We start from the raw sequence: 16,123 nt of genomic DNA on the forward strand, positions 1-16,123 counted from the left end.
ATAAAAGACCTGTGAGAGCAAGATATATCTTGTACCAATATATCCTTCCGTATTGCCTTAAAAAGTCAGACTTAGAAGGGGATCCAAAGGAGAAACCAATACAACTGCCATCTCCTGTGCAAAAGAAACCTTTTATGACAGATAGGAGCATAACTGTTCTCACTTCTTCAAAACCGAGCTAATATAAACATGAGAACATTCACCTGTTCACCTGCAGCGTCAGAAATAACTTTGACCATGCAAGTCAAAAACTCTCTTCCTTGCTATAATCCTACTGGCACCACCAACACTTTAAGCTTGAACCACAAACTCTCTAAGCTGGTGCTACAAACACTACAAATGGGTGCCACAACCTCTAGAAGCTGGGACAAAGAGGTGATCCAACTGAGCACAACTCCAGTAAAAGATAAAACTTCAACAATCTAAACAGAGACCTGGGCAACAAACTCTGACTAAGCAAGTCCAAAGCACTTTGTTAGTCTTGCCTCTTCAAAGGAATGAGACAGGCAAAGAAAACCAAATCTTCTACCAAAGACAATTCGAAGTGCTGGTAAAGTGCCTGTGACCCTAAAACAAAAACAAAAAAAACCACACAGACAAAAGCTTGCAGACTTAAAAGAACCTTTGTGCACCAGAATACAAGGAAACTTATGAAACGAGCTCTAATTGAAGGAGAAAGCTTGGGTTCTTCAAATGCTTAATGGGTGCATGAAAAACGAGAGGCAGGTGATGGAGGGCACAGAACCAAATTGCCCTGAGAACCGACCCAGTTCCCTGGCAGCGGATTCTTCTCATTGTTGCAGGGCACTCCTAGACTCAGGCTACAGATGGGCAAGGGCACCGACACCCTATCTCTTAGAGGGGAATACGAAAAGGATAGCAAACTGTGGGGAGATCTGGCACAGATCCCCTAACATGAATTCAGACAAAGTTTTTACTGACTAAAATAAAGTTTACATCCTGCTCTAATGTCTCAATATGCTTTCCTTGAACCAAAAGGGAAGCAGAAGGCAGAGCTAAAGAGGAAGTTACAGTACTAGCTAAAACATAATCATAGGAAAAATATTAAACTGAGTAAAGATAATCATGGATGAAGGAATCCAAGAAAGGGGAGAAATGACAGGTTTACAGCCTGACCTAACTATTTGCTTTTGCAATCTATCTGCTTCCCTTTTCTTCCTGTATTAATGAACTTGAGCAGACAGTCCTTTGAAAACCCCTGCACTCCTCACGTCTATTCTTAAAATCACACACTATACCCCTCTAGCTCGCACAAAGTGTGTCTATCTATCTCAAAAGTCAACATCCTATTAACAAAATAATCATTCCTACAGAACCTGATATTCTTAGCCTTGATTCCAGTGGAAGGCATCCTAGGAAAAATAAATGTACAGTACTGTGAAAGCAGCAAACAACCACACCATGAAATACCAAGCACCTTTACACAATGGCAGCAAGGAGAGTTCTGACAAGAGCTAAAACATTCAAAACACACCTGGTGGAGAACAGGTGTATTAGACAGTCATCCGAGCAGCCATTCAATCTTTTTCTTTTGTCTGATTGCCGATTCACCTATCGACATGGAGGTATAAGCTATTTTTAACAGTAGGTAAGATTAATCCCAAACAAAATGTAATATCTATTACAGAAAATCTTTCCCAGGTTTGACAATATGTAACCGTATTTTCACTTGATCAGGGAATGTACATACACACAAAATAACATACATGAGGAGTAATAGATGAAGAATAATCTCATAATAAACAAAGTTCGGGTGTACACTTGAAGCCTCAAACTGAGATAAAATGGACACATACTTTAGATATACAAATAATTATCTTGGTACACATACATGGCGCAAATTGCTAGTTGATTGTAAAGTCTCATTTAAACGATGTAATCGAAGAGCTTCCTGTTCCTCACGATGCTGCTCAGCTTCTTCAATCTGATCCATCTGCAAAAAATAAAAAAATAAAACCAAATTCTATACAATCCATCTCCACACACTTCTATTGTTGTGTAAAAACATTTCCAACAAGGCTAACATGTTATATAAACTTTGCATAAAATATTCTCTACTGTATTACTAAAAAAATATATTAAAACTACATTTTTTTATTCTAAAATGTAGTGTATTCTTCTACTGGTAACTTTAAACTAAAATGTTCACAAATTCAATAAATAAAAAAATTTATTCTTATGAAAGCTATTAACAATTAAGAATACTGTGCTGTTATAAGCATTTAACTAACATACATCACAAGGCATTATGGAATTAATGTATCATTACAACTACTATACAGTATAAGCATTATTAATATTTTTTCATTGTTATTCTCATTATATATTTTTTCTGTGATTTTAATTAAACTTAACATGTAACTCGGGGTTTGGTAATTATTTCTCCCAAAATTTTTCCTTATACTGTGCCTTGTCTCGTGTTTTAAGGTTGCAGGTCAGTTTATTCAATTTAAAGACAAATATTTCCTGTTTCTTTTCCTCTATAGTTCTATAGCTAGGGGACTCCAATCTTCAGAATTTTACATTGTTGATCGTACAGTATCAGGATTTTTTACCTTGCTTTCCAAGGTCATATTAATTTAAAGGTTAGCAATTATATTTCCCTGATCTTGATGATAAGAATAAATTTTTTCTGATTTTGGTATACCTTGGCAGGCAGGTATCATGAAAACAGGTTACTATTTTGCCAATTCTTATTTAGCTTTACTTATTTTTCAAAGTTACGGGTCAATTTAAATACCAGTACAGTACTGTACAATATTTTATTTTTCATATTTCACTGTCTTTTATTTTGCTCAAATTTGGTAGGAAGGTACTTTGAGTATACCTTAACCTATTTTCTGAGGTCTCAAATTATTTCCACCATTGAAGTATGCAATTAATAAAATTTTAAAAATTCCACCCCTCATATACTACAGAAAATACTAGTCTCCTATAATGATTTAAGTCTCCATGACGTACCAGTAAGCATTTATTTCATACAAAACAGAAGAAATTGAGAATTACCGAGTAACTCCTTTTCTTTCACATTAAAAACCTCTGTTAAAGATATTACAAAGTTGGGACATCATTAGCTGTCATTCACAACCAAAAGCTTACTTACAAGTCAATACTCCACTTTTTTCTTGGAGGATGATGAATACTTTCCCCCACTTATCATTTAGCAACTATCTTTCAAGGTTAAAGGTCAATCTAAAGAGCAAAGCTTTAGCATTATTGTCTTAGAGCTCAGAAACAATGATAGTTACAGTCCCTTGTCTTCAAAATTTTTGCCATAACATAATATAGTACAAGGGTAAAATAAATGCATCTGGAGGGTGGAGTTTTTCATCCTTTACAATTTTTGCTAACTCCAAACCCCAGTCGTTTCTCAGGTCATGCCTATTATGCTATATTACAATTCTGACTGCAAAAAAATAAAATAATAAATTAAAAGCTATGATTTCAAGTTTTTGAGAAAAATACTGAAATGACCACATTCAAGTTCCAATGCATTATGTAATGTTGGTATTAAATTGCCGCTCATCAGTCAATTACAGTTGAAATATAATTGTTATTATTATATTTTTATTATTATTATAATTATTTGATTATTATCCTTTATTAATGCAAAATTTAAAACATTGGCAGGCTGGAACAACTTCACAAAAGGTAGAATGAGCACAGGAGCCACATGTAATGTCTAGATGGATGGCTGGGGTGACGAGAGGAGAGGATCCAAATGATTACATTAGGGGGTAAATACATTATGAAGAGGACCATGTTGGTAGACGTCCAGGTGGAAGTGTGAGGGGAGACCTGTAAACATTCTTTCATCCGACAATAAAAAATTTTAACTATTATTATTATTATCCAAAATAGTTGCAAATACATTATGAAGAGCGTGGTAAGTGTGGTAAACATTCTTTGGACAATAAATTTAACCCCTAGGTGCAAAACTTGTTACTCTCTTCCATCTAGAGGCCCAACTTCTTCAGTGCTGTAGGTTACTCATTCTAAACAGATTATCTAATGATGAATGAACACATATGCAAAATAAAAGTTTGAATGTACTTAGAACTAGTAGTGGAGTGCAGCAGAATAGAATGCTTCCTCTACTGCAAAATAGTAATAGGTGATATGGTCAGGAAAGGCAAGTCTTATATCAAACTTTACCCCTCAATGGGCTGAGGTAGTTTTCCTAGAGCAACTATATGAGGTTTAAAAGTAGAGGTATAGGAGCCCTCTGGAGAGTGAATCCTGCCTGGATGGATTTGTATTTCTTATTATGAGAAAATAATCAATTATATGACAATGAAAGCCAATGGCAATAGCCTAAGTCTAACAATAACCCTCACATACTGTATAAGCTTCTTTATGAGATACCATCAAATTTCCATGAGGTTTATTTCTTGGCTAACAACAACAGTAAAAGTAAACTCCCTACTGTCTGATCCTCACACTATCCTAAGGGAATGTCATCAATATAATTAGTTTGTCACATAGTCTTAACATTTTTACAAGAAGACAATATTATCATCCTACCTATTTATAGGTTTTTGATCCCATCACAGCTCCCACTATATATAAAGCTTGATCCACAATTAATAAATTAGGAAACACATGATAACATGGACATTTAAATCTTGTTAATGCAATTTTGATATTTATGGACATAACAAATAAAGGGACTTATCATGTAAAGAACACAGAAATATGGATGCTGGGGTTTTGTGACACCTATCTAAACTAGAAGAACAGACTAAAATTATGAAAACCTACCAAAATCCTTCTCTGGAAAAAATATGACTAAGTTCACAGGACTTACTTCAGCATAACTGCTGTATGTACCAGCAAAACAGCCATTATCTACTATTGTAATGGCAATGCATCATTTGTTGAGTCTGGAATGCAAGGGTGTTATTTAAAGAGCCATAATCTAAACCACAAACACAAATCACTCATGCGAAAAGAAAACTTGTATTTAACTTCAATATCAGATTTTATACAAGAAAGCTTACAAACCTCTTCTCTGTCATGCTCCTCATCCTCTTCTTCATCTTCTGGACCCTCAGTGTCTCCTGAAGCATCAGATTCATGCCCTTTTGCAACATCAGTTTTACTGTTTTTCTTTCTGACAGGTTCTGCTTCATCTTCATCTGCAAAGGATGGACAAAACAACATGTTTTACAATTTATTTCAGATTGAAATGTCTATTATCAGTCAAATGTCAAGATAATTCTTGTGAATGCATTGATTATGGTATATGCTGTGTTGTTTTCTGTGAAACCTTTATATACCCATGGCATCTGATAATTTTGACATATGGTATCATTAGCCAAACTTTATACTTATGATTGCACTTTGATGATTGCTTCAAATCTTGCACCAGTTCAATCCAGAAGTATTAATTCTCTTTACATTCTACTATAACTTCAGTACGTATTTGAAATTTGACTAGACCATCGCTTTCTTAAAACACATCCAATTTATATCTATCACCAGTGTGGCTTCCATAAGGCAGGGCCTACTGGGAATCTTTTTCTAATACTGGCTTTCATAAGGCAAGATTCTGTGGGAACTTTGTCTAATAGTGGCTTCCATATGGCTAGATCTACTGGAGATCTTTTCTAATAGAGTACTGGCTTTCAAAAAGCACGATCTATTCAAGAACTTTTCTATCTCACTGCTGCCTGGTCATCTTTGCAGGACCTTGGCAAATCTTCTCACTGATCTTGATATCTTTTGGACATCTGACTGAGTCTGGTATAAGGTGTATGGTACTAACTTTCTGTATGATAGCTATTTATCCTATTTTTTATGGTTCATCAAAATTGTGCATTTTTTTTTGGCACAGCCAGTTTCTTTGTCTCATCAAATAAAAATATACTAAGTTTATCCATCCCTGTCTGACCATTTGGAAAACTATTGACATATTTCTCCTTTATTTCCTTTCTCAATATGATTAAATGTGTTTATGCATCTAATCTATGCTCCTACTCTTACCTCTTCTATGGAGCTTCTTTCTCTGCATTGCACAGTGGCTATAGTGTTTCTTTTATATAAATAGTACTATTTCTGCCAACTGTTTTGTTGTAATAAAGGAAAATACTTTCTCTCAAACAGGCCAAAACATTTTTGAGAGGCCCAAATTATTCAGTGCTGTGGTTTTACTTCCCTGGCATCCTTGGGAATTTTTTTTCTCTGTAGTATGCATTTTGTTGATTCTTATAACCTCCTTCATTTACGAAATAGCAGAGTGACTACTTCCTTACAGAACAGAGTTCAAAACTTTTTCTTCCAGTTCTGAACTCCTTATCCTTCAGGTATGGAGCATATGTAAGCGTTAAATTTTCAATTACATCAATAGTTGCTCAAGGGTGGTCCTACAAAGAAAAATTTTTGTGCAATGCTACTAACTGTGCAAAACATTTTATTACCTAACACCATGCTAGACAAAAGATTTTTCTGTAAGGAATGTATGAGACGTTTTCTAGGACAGCCTTTCCTGCTACTGAAAACTCCCAACTGTATTGATATAGTTTCAACTAAACCAGTGCTGATGCAGATTCTTACTGAAAATGCATTCTTGATCTTAATTTAATTTCCCTCTTTCTAATTACAGTTCTGTGCTTATCATAATCATTGCGTCAGTGAAAATATTCAGCTTGAGGAGGAAAGTACTAACTTTAATATATCTTCCTTACCATTTTTCCAGGTTTTCCTAATACTATATTACTGTACAACAAACCTCAGCAAAGAGTTTGGATATTTTGAGTTGATTGCCATACCTTGTACTAACAGGAAAAACTTTCTGTTTGCCATCTTATGTTACATACCTTTCATTTCCTCATCATCACTTGGCTCTTCTTTACTGCTGATATCTTCATCACCTTCAAATTCTAGTTCATCCATATGCTGAGACAATGGTATCTGAAGCTGTTGACTCTGATGCAGTTTTAAGATTGTCAACAACCTCATATTTGGGTAACTTACTCTTGTTTTCATATGTTAAAGGTCCTGCAAAACAAGTACATCTAATTACTTCAAGAATCTTTGATGCACAGTCATACTGTACTACATGTGATGTTGATAATGACCATTTTTTTCAAAAATGAAATTCTTGACTTGTATGGTCCTATCCAAATCACAGAAATATTACTATTTTATGTTAAAAGCAAAAATTAGGTTTTAAAAAGTAGAAATGGACCTGAACTGGCACTCTATATTATTATTAAAATAGTTTAACCAGACAACTAAGCTGATTAACTGCTCTCATAGGGTTGGCCCTGGCACTCTATAACCCCTCTCCAGTTTGACTAGCAGTGGTGTGTTGCATGAGTAGATATAGTGGTAGAAAATGCAGAAACCAATTACGAAGCTGTTCTTTGAAGGAAAAATTATAGCCCAGCTAGCCACTCTACAAACTACTTTATGTTCCTCATGCTCTTTACATTGCAAGTTTCCTTGCACACTTACAATCTCTGTAAATAAAATAATTCTAATGAAAAGTTTGAACACATAATTTAATGTAAAACTATTCCATATCTTTAACAGTTTTGGTAATTAATAATCACATATGTGGTATTAGCTTGTTCACAGCATTTTCATCTCTTTCTCTCTCAAATAATCCTAAAATTCCTATGGCATCTTAAAATCCTATTACTGTATTATTGGTTCTATGCTTCTCTTGATAACAGTTCTCCCTTAAGTTTATACAAAATCCAAGAAAATACTGTAATATACAGTACTGTATATGTATTAATGTATTCCAGTGATTTGGTTTACTTATTCATGTACTGTTTTTACTATTACCTTTCCATTTTCATAATTCTGTAGTTACCATGTACATAATAATAAATGTTACATCCACCAGACCCAAATAAAAACCTTGTTAAATATTGCCTGTAGTCAGTTTCAACTCATTTGTCTACCTATGGGTGAAGATGGGGCATGAGTACATGGGTAGCTCGGGATTGGCTGAAGCTCCGATATTATTGGCTTATTCTGATAAATAATGAAACTATTTCTTCAATAACATATTTGAATATATATATATATATATATATATATATATATATATATATATATATTCATACATACATACATGTATATATATATATGTATATATACATATATACATACATACATGTATATAAATATATATATATAAATATATATATATACTGTATATATATATTATATATATATATGTATACAGGCAGTCCCCAGTTTCTTACAGGTCCGGGTAGAACCAAATATATTCATCAGAAATTATTTCCCGATTTACAAAGCATGTTCAAAGTCGTAAATCCAACAGAAGAAATATGGCTCCAAAACAGAAGAATAATAAAAATTTTGAGGCTTTTTTGATGAAAAACTCAATAAAAATGCAGTTTACATCGTTTTCAATACACCCAAAGCATTAAAAGTAAGGTATTTCTTGGGATTTTTGACAATTTTCGACGAGTTTTCGGTTTACGACAATTTTCGCTTTACAACGCGCGTAAAAACGGAACCCTCATCGTAAACCAGGGACTGCCTGTATATATATATATATATATATATATATATATATATATATATATATATATATATATATATATATATATATATATATATATATATATATATAAATGTATATCATATATACACAGAACCCTCACACCTTCTTATGTAAATCATAAAATACTGGTTTATATTGGTAATACTGTATACCAATATAAACCCATGAAAGATAAGCTTTGAGTCAAACACTCTACTCAAACCAAACACAAATTAATGATGGGCTTTAAATAATTAAGTTTCATCTCACTGTATGTAAATTAAAAAACATGAAATATTCTTGTCTATGAGGCTGCCTGGTGCAGGTGAATGGAACAATCACTGCAAAATTGGCTGAAAGGCTGGAAATTTCAGTTATTTCATGACAATGATTTGTAAATGAAGAACCTTTTTGTATTCTGAGTTGCCTTTTTGCCTGTATATTGACATAAACTCTCCAAAACGGCTCTTTTATTACCAAAATGGCTCTTTTATTAAGGCAGCAATGCACATATTAAATAAACTGCTCTGCACCCACTCCACAAAGCCTTGCAAACTCCGAATCACATAATATACTAAGAAAATGAAGTTTCATATAGCCCAGGCTACCTATGATCACAAACAGTTCGAATCACAAAATTTCCTTACCATTCAAATTTTATTCCATTTACATTTCATTGCATACATAGAAAAATAATTTCAATATGATACCAAAGCAATATCTACATCTAGAATGATAAGCCTTAACTGCTAGAACACATAGCATGGTCAAGTGAACATTTGGTCTATGCTATTGATTTTGATTTTACTAGCTTGCTTTTAAGCACACTTCCATCTCATGTTGGTCAAAATTACTTTCTCATTGAGACCTTTATTTATTCATTTTAAGTATCATTCCAATGACTTACAATAAAAAAAAATCTTTTATGCCATACAAATGTCATCATAACATCATTGGTGAAGGGAACTTAATGAGATTTTAAATTTCTGCTCCATAAAGTGCCAAAACACTGAACTATGATGATGATTAAATGTGCAAAGTATTCTAAAAAGAAAACCACAATACCATGACATGTATAATGTAGACTGAAATTTCCTACTTTCCAGACAATGTTGCAGTGGCTGTTCCACTCACATAACACAGACAGCTTCATAAACAATGATATTTCATGCTATTTCAAATATTAGCCTACCCATTTAATTGAAATGCATGCAATGATTTAAATAGCTTTTCTTTGCACTTGCATAGCCAGATGTCTTTATTTACCTACAGTGAGATAAAACAATTATTTATTTAAAGTCCATCATTCATTTGTGTTGTCTGAGTAGACTGTTTAATATTGTAAAAGCTCATCTTTCATGTGCTTGTATTATTATATTATTGATTTACACTGACATGTTTATGATTTATATAAGGCATGAAGGTTCTTTGTATATATAAGCATCCAGATATATTACAAAGAAACACTTTGCATCATTATCACAGTAAGCCAACAGCACTGGAAACACTGATTTTTGCCCATCACAAGCTAGCTATGCATACTGCCACATCTCACTGTTGACTGGACAAATGCAGTTAAATAAACATACTGTAGTTGTCTGAATGCACACTGTACCGGATATTTCCATAAAAAGTAAAAGCCCATGCAATAATGCACCAAAAACATTCTAAAATCCAATCTTCCTTGAAATTCAATAGGAAGGCATAATTCCTAATTCAATTGCCTGTTTTTTACATTTACCTGAATAGTCTCCATCTTCAATTCTAGCATACAAAGTATTAATAGACTCTATATACTGTGAAGATAATGCAGTCCCAAGGGAGACTTTTTCCAAGGATAGAAGAAGAGCAGATACACAGTCCACAACTGCCCGCTGGATTCCAGCATCACTACAGTTCCCACATTCCGTCAGACTATCCATGACGCTGAAAGCAAAATGTAGATGCTTGTGATTATCATTTTTCTAATTTCTTGCTTATTTTAATTGTCTTAACCAAATACTGAAAGAACACAAAAGCATTCAAAATATTAAATTACTTGGTGCTCACACAACTACTACATCATATAAGTCAATAAATCATACTGTACTGCCTAAAAAATTTATTAAAATAAATCTACAAAAATCAAAAGTATTCATGGCTAAATTTATTGCATGAACAAAAGACATTATTAGGTACAGTATATGTACTTTATATGTGTATAGATAGATTCAAATCCTCACTTGGTGTAGGATTTGTTGTAATACTGTCTGAAGAAACAAACTTTCTCTACCCAATAATGCACCTACCTCAAAGCAGAATTATCTGCAATATGGTTAGCATTTGAGCTTTTTCAAAATATGCCACCAGAAATATTAATAATTTTCACACTCTAGAAGTGCTTTAGAAGCCCTAAAATTATTGTCCTAGCTAGTAATTGCTGCCAAAGCTGCAATTACTAACTAGATTAACTACAGTATACCTGTTCTTCTCAATGACCTGTTACTATCTTAAAAACCTTAATCTCAGGTTAATGGCAGGCAACATGGAAAATGAATCTAACATTCATCATCATCATCAAGACACCAAGACAAGACAAGACAGTCAAGACACCAAGCAAATCTGATATTCCTACCATTTGAAAAGGTTACCTTTATGAAACAATGATGGTTTAAGTAGACTATACCAATAAAAACAGTGTTTCTTTCCTCATTTTATACAGTATCTTTCAGTAAAGTTTGACAGTTCAAATTATAGTGCAATAAAACATAGCAACATCTTCCTTATACAAAATCTATATAAATTTAACTTTAACACTTACAGTCTAAACAGGGCAAGATCATTCTGGTGAGGATTTCTTGAGTCCGTATAAAGGATAGGTCCAGCAAGAGATACAAGATGTGCTGGGTTACTCACAAGCTGAAAAAATTAGAAAAAGAACTTACAAAAGGAGTTCAGTACTTCCATAATTATATATAGTATTAATATTATACTGTACTGTTATTTGCTTTCACTCCCTAATGTAAAAGTAATGCAATAAATTATCAGCGTAACAATTCATTAACTATTCACCACTCAACTGCTTCCAAAAAATATGAATGTTTCATGATACACATTATAATGAGGTCCTTCAAACTCTTGCTTGGCATAACTACAAAAAAGCAGAATGACAAGTCATCAATTCTAAATCAGTCACTGTCTTCATGTTCTTGTATAGTAAGGAATAAACTGAATCTTACAATTTTTCCTCCTATGCATAACAAAAATTGTCAAGTGACTTAGAACAGTGAATCTGTGCCATACTCTGTCCCTCATTAATTTAAAAGACCTGTACATATTGTTTATAAAAGCAAATGTTTCTAGAGCTCCTGCCATATTTACAACTAGAATATTCAGGGTTAAAAAAGTAAATGAATAAAAAATAAAAATTACCTCTTTAACTGCTTTAAGGGCATCCAGGCGACACTGCGGTGGAGGGTAGAGCAACATTCGGTGAAACAAACTTTCCAGTACCGGTCTCATCTCACCTACACCACCCATTGTCACAACTAATTTACAAGCAATACTGCAATCAAAATGAATTACATCCATATCAATTGAAGTGACAATTTTGAGGTGTAAAATGGCAAATTTGCAACAATCTGTAAGGCTGTGAAGTGTCAAATTTATAATAATCTATAAATCTTGATCAATCAAGAAAAACATTCACTTAATATACTGTACAATGCACAAAATATCACAGTAAAAACAGAATTACTTGAGCCGTAAGCTGTTGAGGTTTAAGTAAAATATAAAGGTAAATTGGTCAAATATAATTACAAATGCTGCAATAAGAAAATAACATTTGTTTCACACACATAAACACTGATTAATAAATGCTGTTTTTGCCAGTCCCTAATGATCACAGCCAATCTAGAATCAAAATTGCTTTGTTACTGGTGAAAGAAGGGGGAATAAATTAACTTTACTGGGGGAAATCTTGCTCTCTTAGTGGCTTACTCTTTATATTCAATTTCAAATCAACGAGGCATCTCCTGCAATCAGTTCTTGGGAGGGAAGAGGGTATATTGTCACGCAAAGAAATTATTTATAAAAAGACAACTAAATATGTCAAAAAATTTTTCATGTCTAAATACCAAGTGCTAAAAAATACAAGTACAGCAATGAACACAAATTTAATTTTAAAATGATAAAAAATTATCCTACTGATCTCTATTAAATTGTTGCTATTAAAAACCAGCCCTAATTTTTCTAACTGCATTTGTTCATTTCTCTGACCAACCACCATACCTTAGTCAGTGGCCAGAAGGCAACATAAAATTAATTACAATGTATGTATTGCGCTAATGTCTAAACTGACAGTAACTAAAAGGCCTCCAGAAAGTGATGAGAGGCTTAGGAAAGGCTAACCTAATACTCTTAAGTCTTATTTTCAAATAACTGTCACTTATTGTGTTCAAAATATTTAATGTTTCTAGAGACCCAATCATATTCACAGCTACAATATCTGAGAGCTACAAAATCAAATTCATATAAGAGCAAATTACAGTACCTAGACAACTGCCTAGTCCTGACCTTGCATTAGAGAAACTTTTGATAGCATCAGTATCAACTAATCCAGTTATGCTGAGCTCTAAGTCACAAGGTCCACTGGAAGAAATCAGACTTAGAACCGACCATGATGGTAACCACTGTAGGGACGGAATTAGAGACTGATTCTTCTGTTTTATTTCTGGTAAATTGAGAATGTTACTTTCACAGATAGTCTTATCCTCCCGAAGTCGTAAGTGTGTGACTCAGTGATCTTGTTAAATTACTGTGTTTGATCATTAAACTCAAAACATGAAAATTAAGGACTAGTTGGAGAAATTTGACAAATTAAATCAATACTGTTTAGAATTTACACATGAGCATAACTAGCAAATCTATGTCACATACTTATAAATAGCTCGAGCTTGCTGGTTGTTAAATAATGGACGTGGATGAGCAATACATCCAGTTCCTCTTCCCATTTGCCCTTCAGCTCTGCCAACAGGTCTGGATAATCGGTGTGAGACAGGAGACCCAAGAAGTGCAATGAGAGATGGACAGAGCCGCTGCCAAATTACGCCAACAAGAAGACTTGAGCAGTAAGCTGGTGGCGAGCACACGATCACAACTTGTCCTATCAAAAACATAATCTCATTAGAATAACATGTAAATAATAAAATCTCTCGGGACTCTCATCTGTGCCATTTTAGCTTAAATTCAAATAAAAAAATCTAATTCACAATTAAGCTGAATAAATGTGTGGTGTAACATCTGGGAATGCACATAGTGAAATCAAAATAAACAAAAGGCAACTAAAGAGGAGGGAACATACAGGGTGGGGACAAATGTAAACACAGAAAAGGGGAGGGTAGCCAAGATGCAGGTGGCAGAAAAAGAATCAGAAACTTTACACATCAACGTGAAGAAAGCAAATGGCTGGATGCCAAAACAGAAATGAGGATATAGAAAAGTAAAATGGGTACACTAAATGAAAAATAAAAATGGAAAAACTAATCCATGCAGCAGATATATGGTTATACAAAAATATTTTGACTCAGCATGACAACAAAAAGTTGTATTCACAGCTGCAATAAGTTGGTAGGATTATATCTTGAATGAAAAAGTTGCTGAAAGATATTTTGTCTTGTGTGGAAATACACTGAAATCTCAAAGATCTAAGATGGTTAGACATATGGGAATCAGAGAAAAGTTCGCAGGAATAGTAGATGCGGAAGCAGCAAGATGTAGACCAGCAGACCCTTGCCATGTCTTCGCAACCTGACAGTCATAGAGTGCCTGAGGGGGACCAAGAGTGTGGGATTGGGATACACCTCACTTGCTTCTTGACATGACAACCTGATACTTGTATAGTAGCTAGGGGTTACCACATGTGAGGGGTATGCCTTGGGTTTGGGCCATTTGCTGTCTAGAGTGCACAGTTTTTGTAAACGTCTTGCAAAGTAGCACTCAAGGATATAAAGGGGTGTGTTGTGTACCATGTGAACTGCTCACTAAGAACAGGTACAATATGTCTAAGAACTGTACAGTGCTAGGTAAATCTGTCTGCTTATATGTAAATGGCATCAAGAAGTGGGTTGTATTACACAGAGGGACTAGGATTTCCACTTCAGAAGAAGGCATCACACATTTTATAAATACTGCTTGGCTTGTTTTGAACAGGGCTCTATCTGCTCAATCATGAATAAGAGCTTTTAGTAAAAGTAACAGGTTGGAATATTAATGAAAATACAATACATTATCTCACTGTATGATCTGAAAAATTAAATGAAAATACAATACATTATCTCACTGTATGATCTGAAACAATGTCAATAAAATCCAAACAAGCCTAAAATAAAAGAATGGCCAAGAAGAACAGAAAAAAATAAGCTTAAAATAAAAGGATGGCCTAGAGAAATAGGAAAAAAATAAAGTTAAAATTTTCCATACCTGAAGATGCACCAGAGGTTGTAGCCTTGTGTGGTGGCTGAGGGGGTGATATCTCAGGCCGTGCAAGACAGGTGAGAAGTGTGTTTGTACATTCAAGAAGAAATAAAACTGGAACTTCAAGTGCTTTCTTGTCCTCAGGATGTCTGTAAAAAGATATTTGCTTATAAATTCTTTATCATGAATGCATGCAGTTGAGTTTAAAAACACTACCACAATAGTTACCTATGCATTTGCTAAATATACCAAGTAAGCCAGAACTAATGATACCTAAACTTTCAGTGATATTACATACTGTACCTGAGTTCGTTGACAACATGACCGATTTAATTACTGTACCTTCTCACCTAATACTGAAGATGGGGGGAGGATTTGAAGATACATTCATTACTACAGTATTGGAAAATAGTCGCTGGTAAATCTATCCTTTATTACTCTTCAATTGAAGTTAATAAGGCAGTCATCACTGCATGTACATAAATCAACTGCTAACAATGTGCCCGTCTGAACATGAAAATGTGTAGACTCCCTCGTGTTTAGGGTTCCCATATTTTCACTTTCTATGATGGAACAGAGGCAATTTCCTCTTTGATTGGTAATGATATCACCCAAAGAGGGTTTCTGCTATTCATGTCTCCCAGATAAGAAAAGGACATGGTATTTGTCGAATAAGGGATCTAAATTCATCATTGGAGAAGACTTCACTAGGTAGTAGACAGACGGAGCATTTAACCCTTAAACGCCTACTGGACGTATCATATGTTGACTAAAATTGTCTGTTGGGTGCCAAGTGGATGTACCGTACGTCAACTACAAAAAATTTCAACCTTCAGTCAACTTTGACTCGACCGAAATGGTAGAAAAACGCAGTTGTAAGCTAAAACTCTTACATTCTAGTAATATTCAATCATGTACCTTCATTTTGCAACAAATTGGAAGTCTCTAGCACAATATTTCGATTTATGGTGAATTTTTGAAAAACTTTTTTCTTACGCCAGCTGTAACTCGCCAAAAATTTCAGAAATTCTTTAGTCATTTTGTCGTAATTTTTGCACTGTTCTATATTAGCTGTTACATAAAGTTTTATATATGAAAATGTGCGAAATTTCATGTAGAATACAA

At 34.0% G+C, this 16,123-nt stretch overlaps 1 protein-coding gene across 2 annotated transcripts in view; it reads right to left on the reverse strand.

The window, feature by feature from the left end:
* The window catches only part of LOC136832182 (brefeldin A-inhibited guanine nucleotide-exchange protein 3), a 101,056-nt gene that overhangs the window by 55,862 nt on the left and 29,071 nt on the right, over window positions 1–16,123 (reverse strand). The window contains exons 7-14 of one of the 2 annotated variants that reach the window (XM_067092943.1): window positions 15,005–15,147; window positions 13,463–13,688; window positions 11,957–12,089; window positions 11,346–11,443; window positions 10,287–10,471; window positions 6,840–7,020; window positions 5,026–5,159; window positions 1,853–1,954 (exon numbers count right to left, since the gene is read on the reverse strand). In XM_067092943.1, coding sequence (XP_066949044.1) covers window positions 1,853–1,954; window positions 5,026–5,159; window positions 6,840–7,008 — 405 coding nt within the window. In that variant the 5' untranslated portion in view covers window positions 7,009–7,020; window positions 10,287–10,471; window positions 11,346–11,443; ... (1 more) ...; window positions 13,463–13,688; window positions 15,005–15,147. Of the gene's footprint in view, window positions 1–1,852; window positions 1,955–5,025; window positions 5,160–6,839; window positions 7,021–10,286; window positions 10,472–11,345; window positions 11,444–11,956; window positions 12,090–13,462; window positions 13,689–15,004; window positions 15,148–16,123 lie in introns of those variants that run through there. The other variant, XM_067092942.1, reaches the window with a different exon arrangement.

This window comes from Macrobrachium rosenbergii, chromosome 49 (genome assembly GCF_040412425.1).
Source record: "Macrobrachium rosenbergii isolate ZJJX-2024 chromosome 49, ASM4041242v1, whole genome shotgun sequence".
NCBI lineage: Eukaryota > Metazoa > Arthropoda > Malacostraca > Decapoda > Palaemonidae > Macrobrachium > Macrobrachium rosenbergii.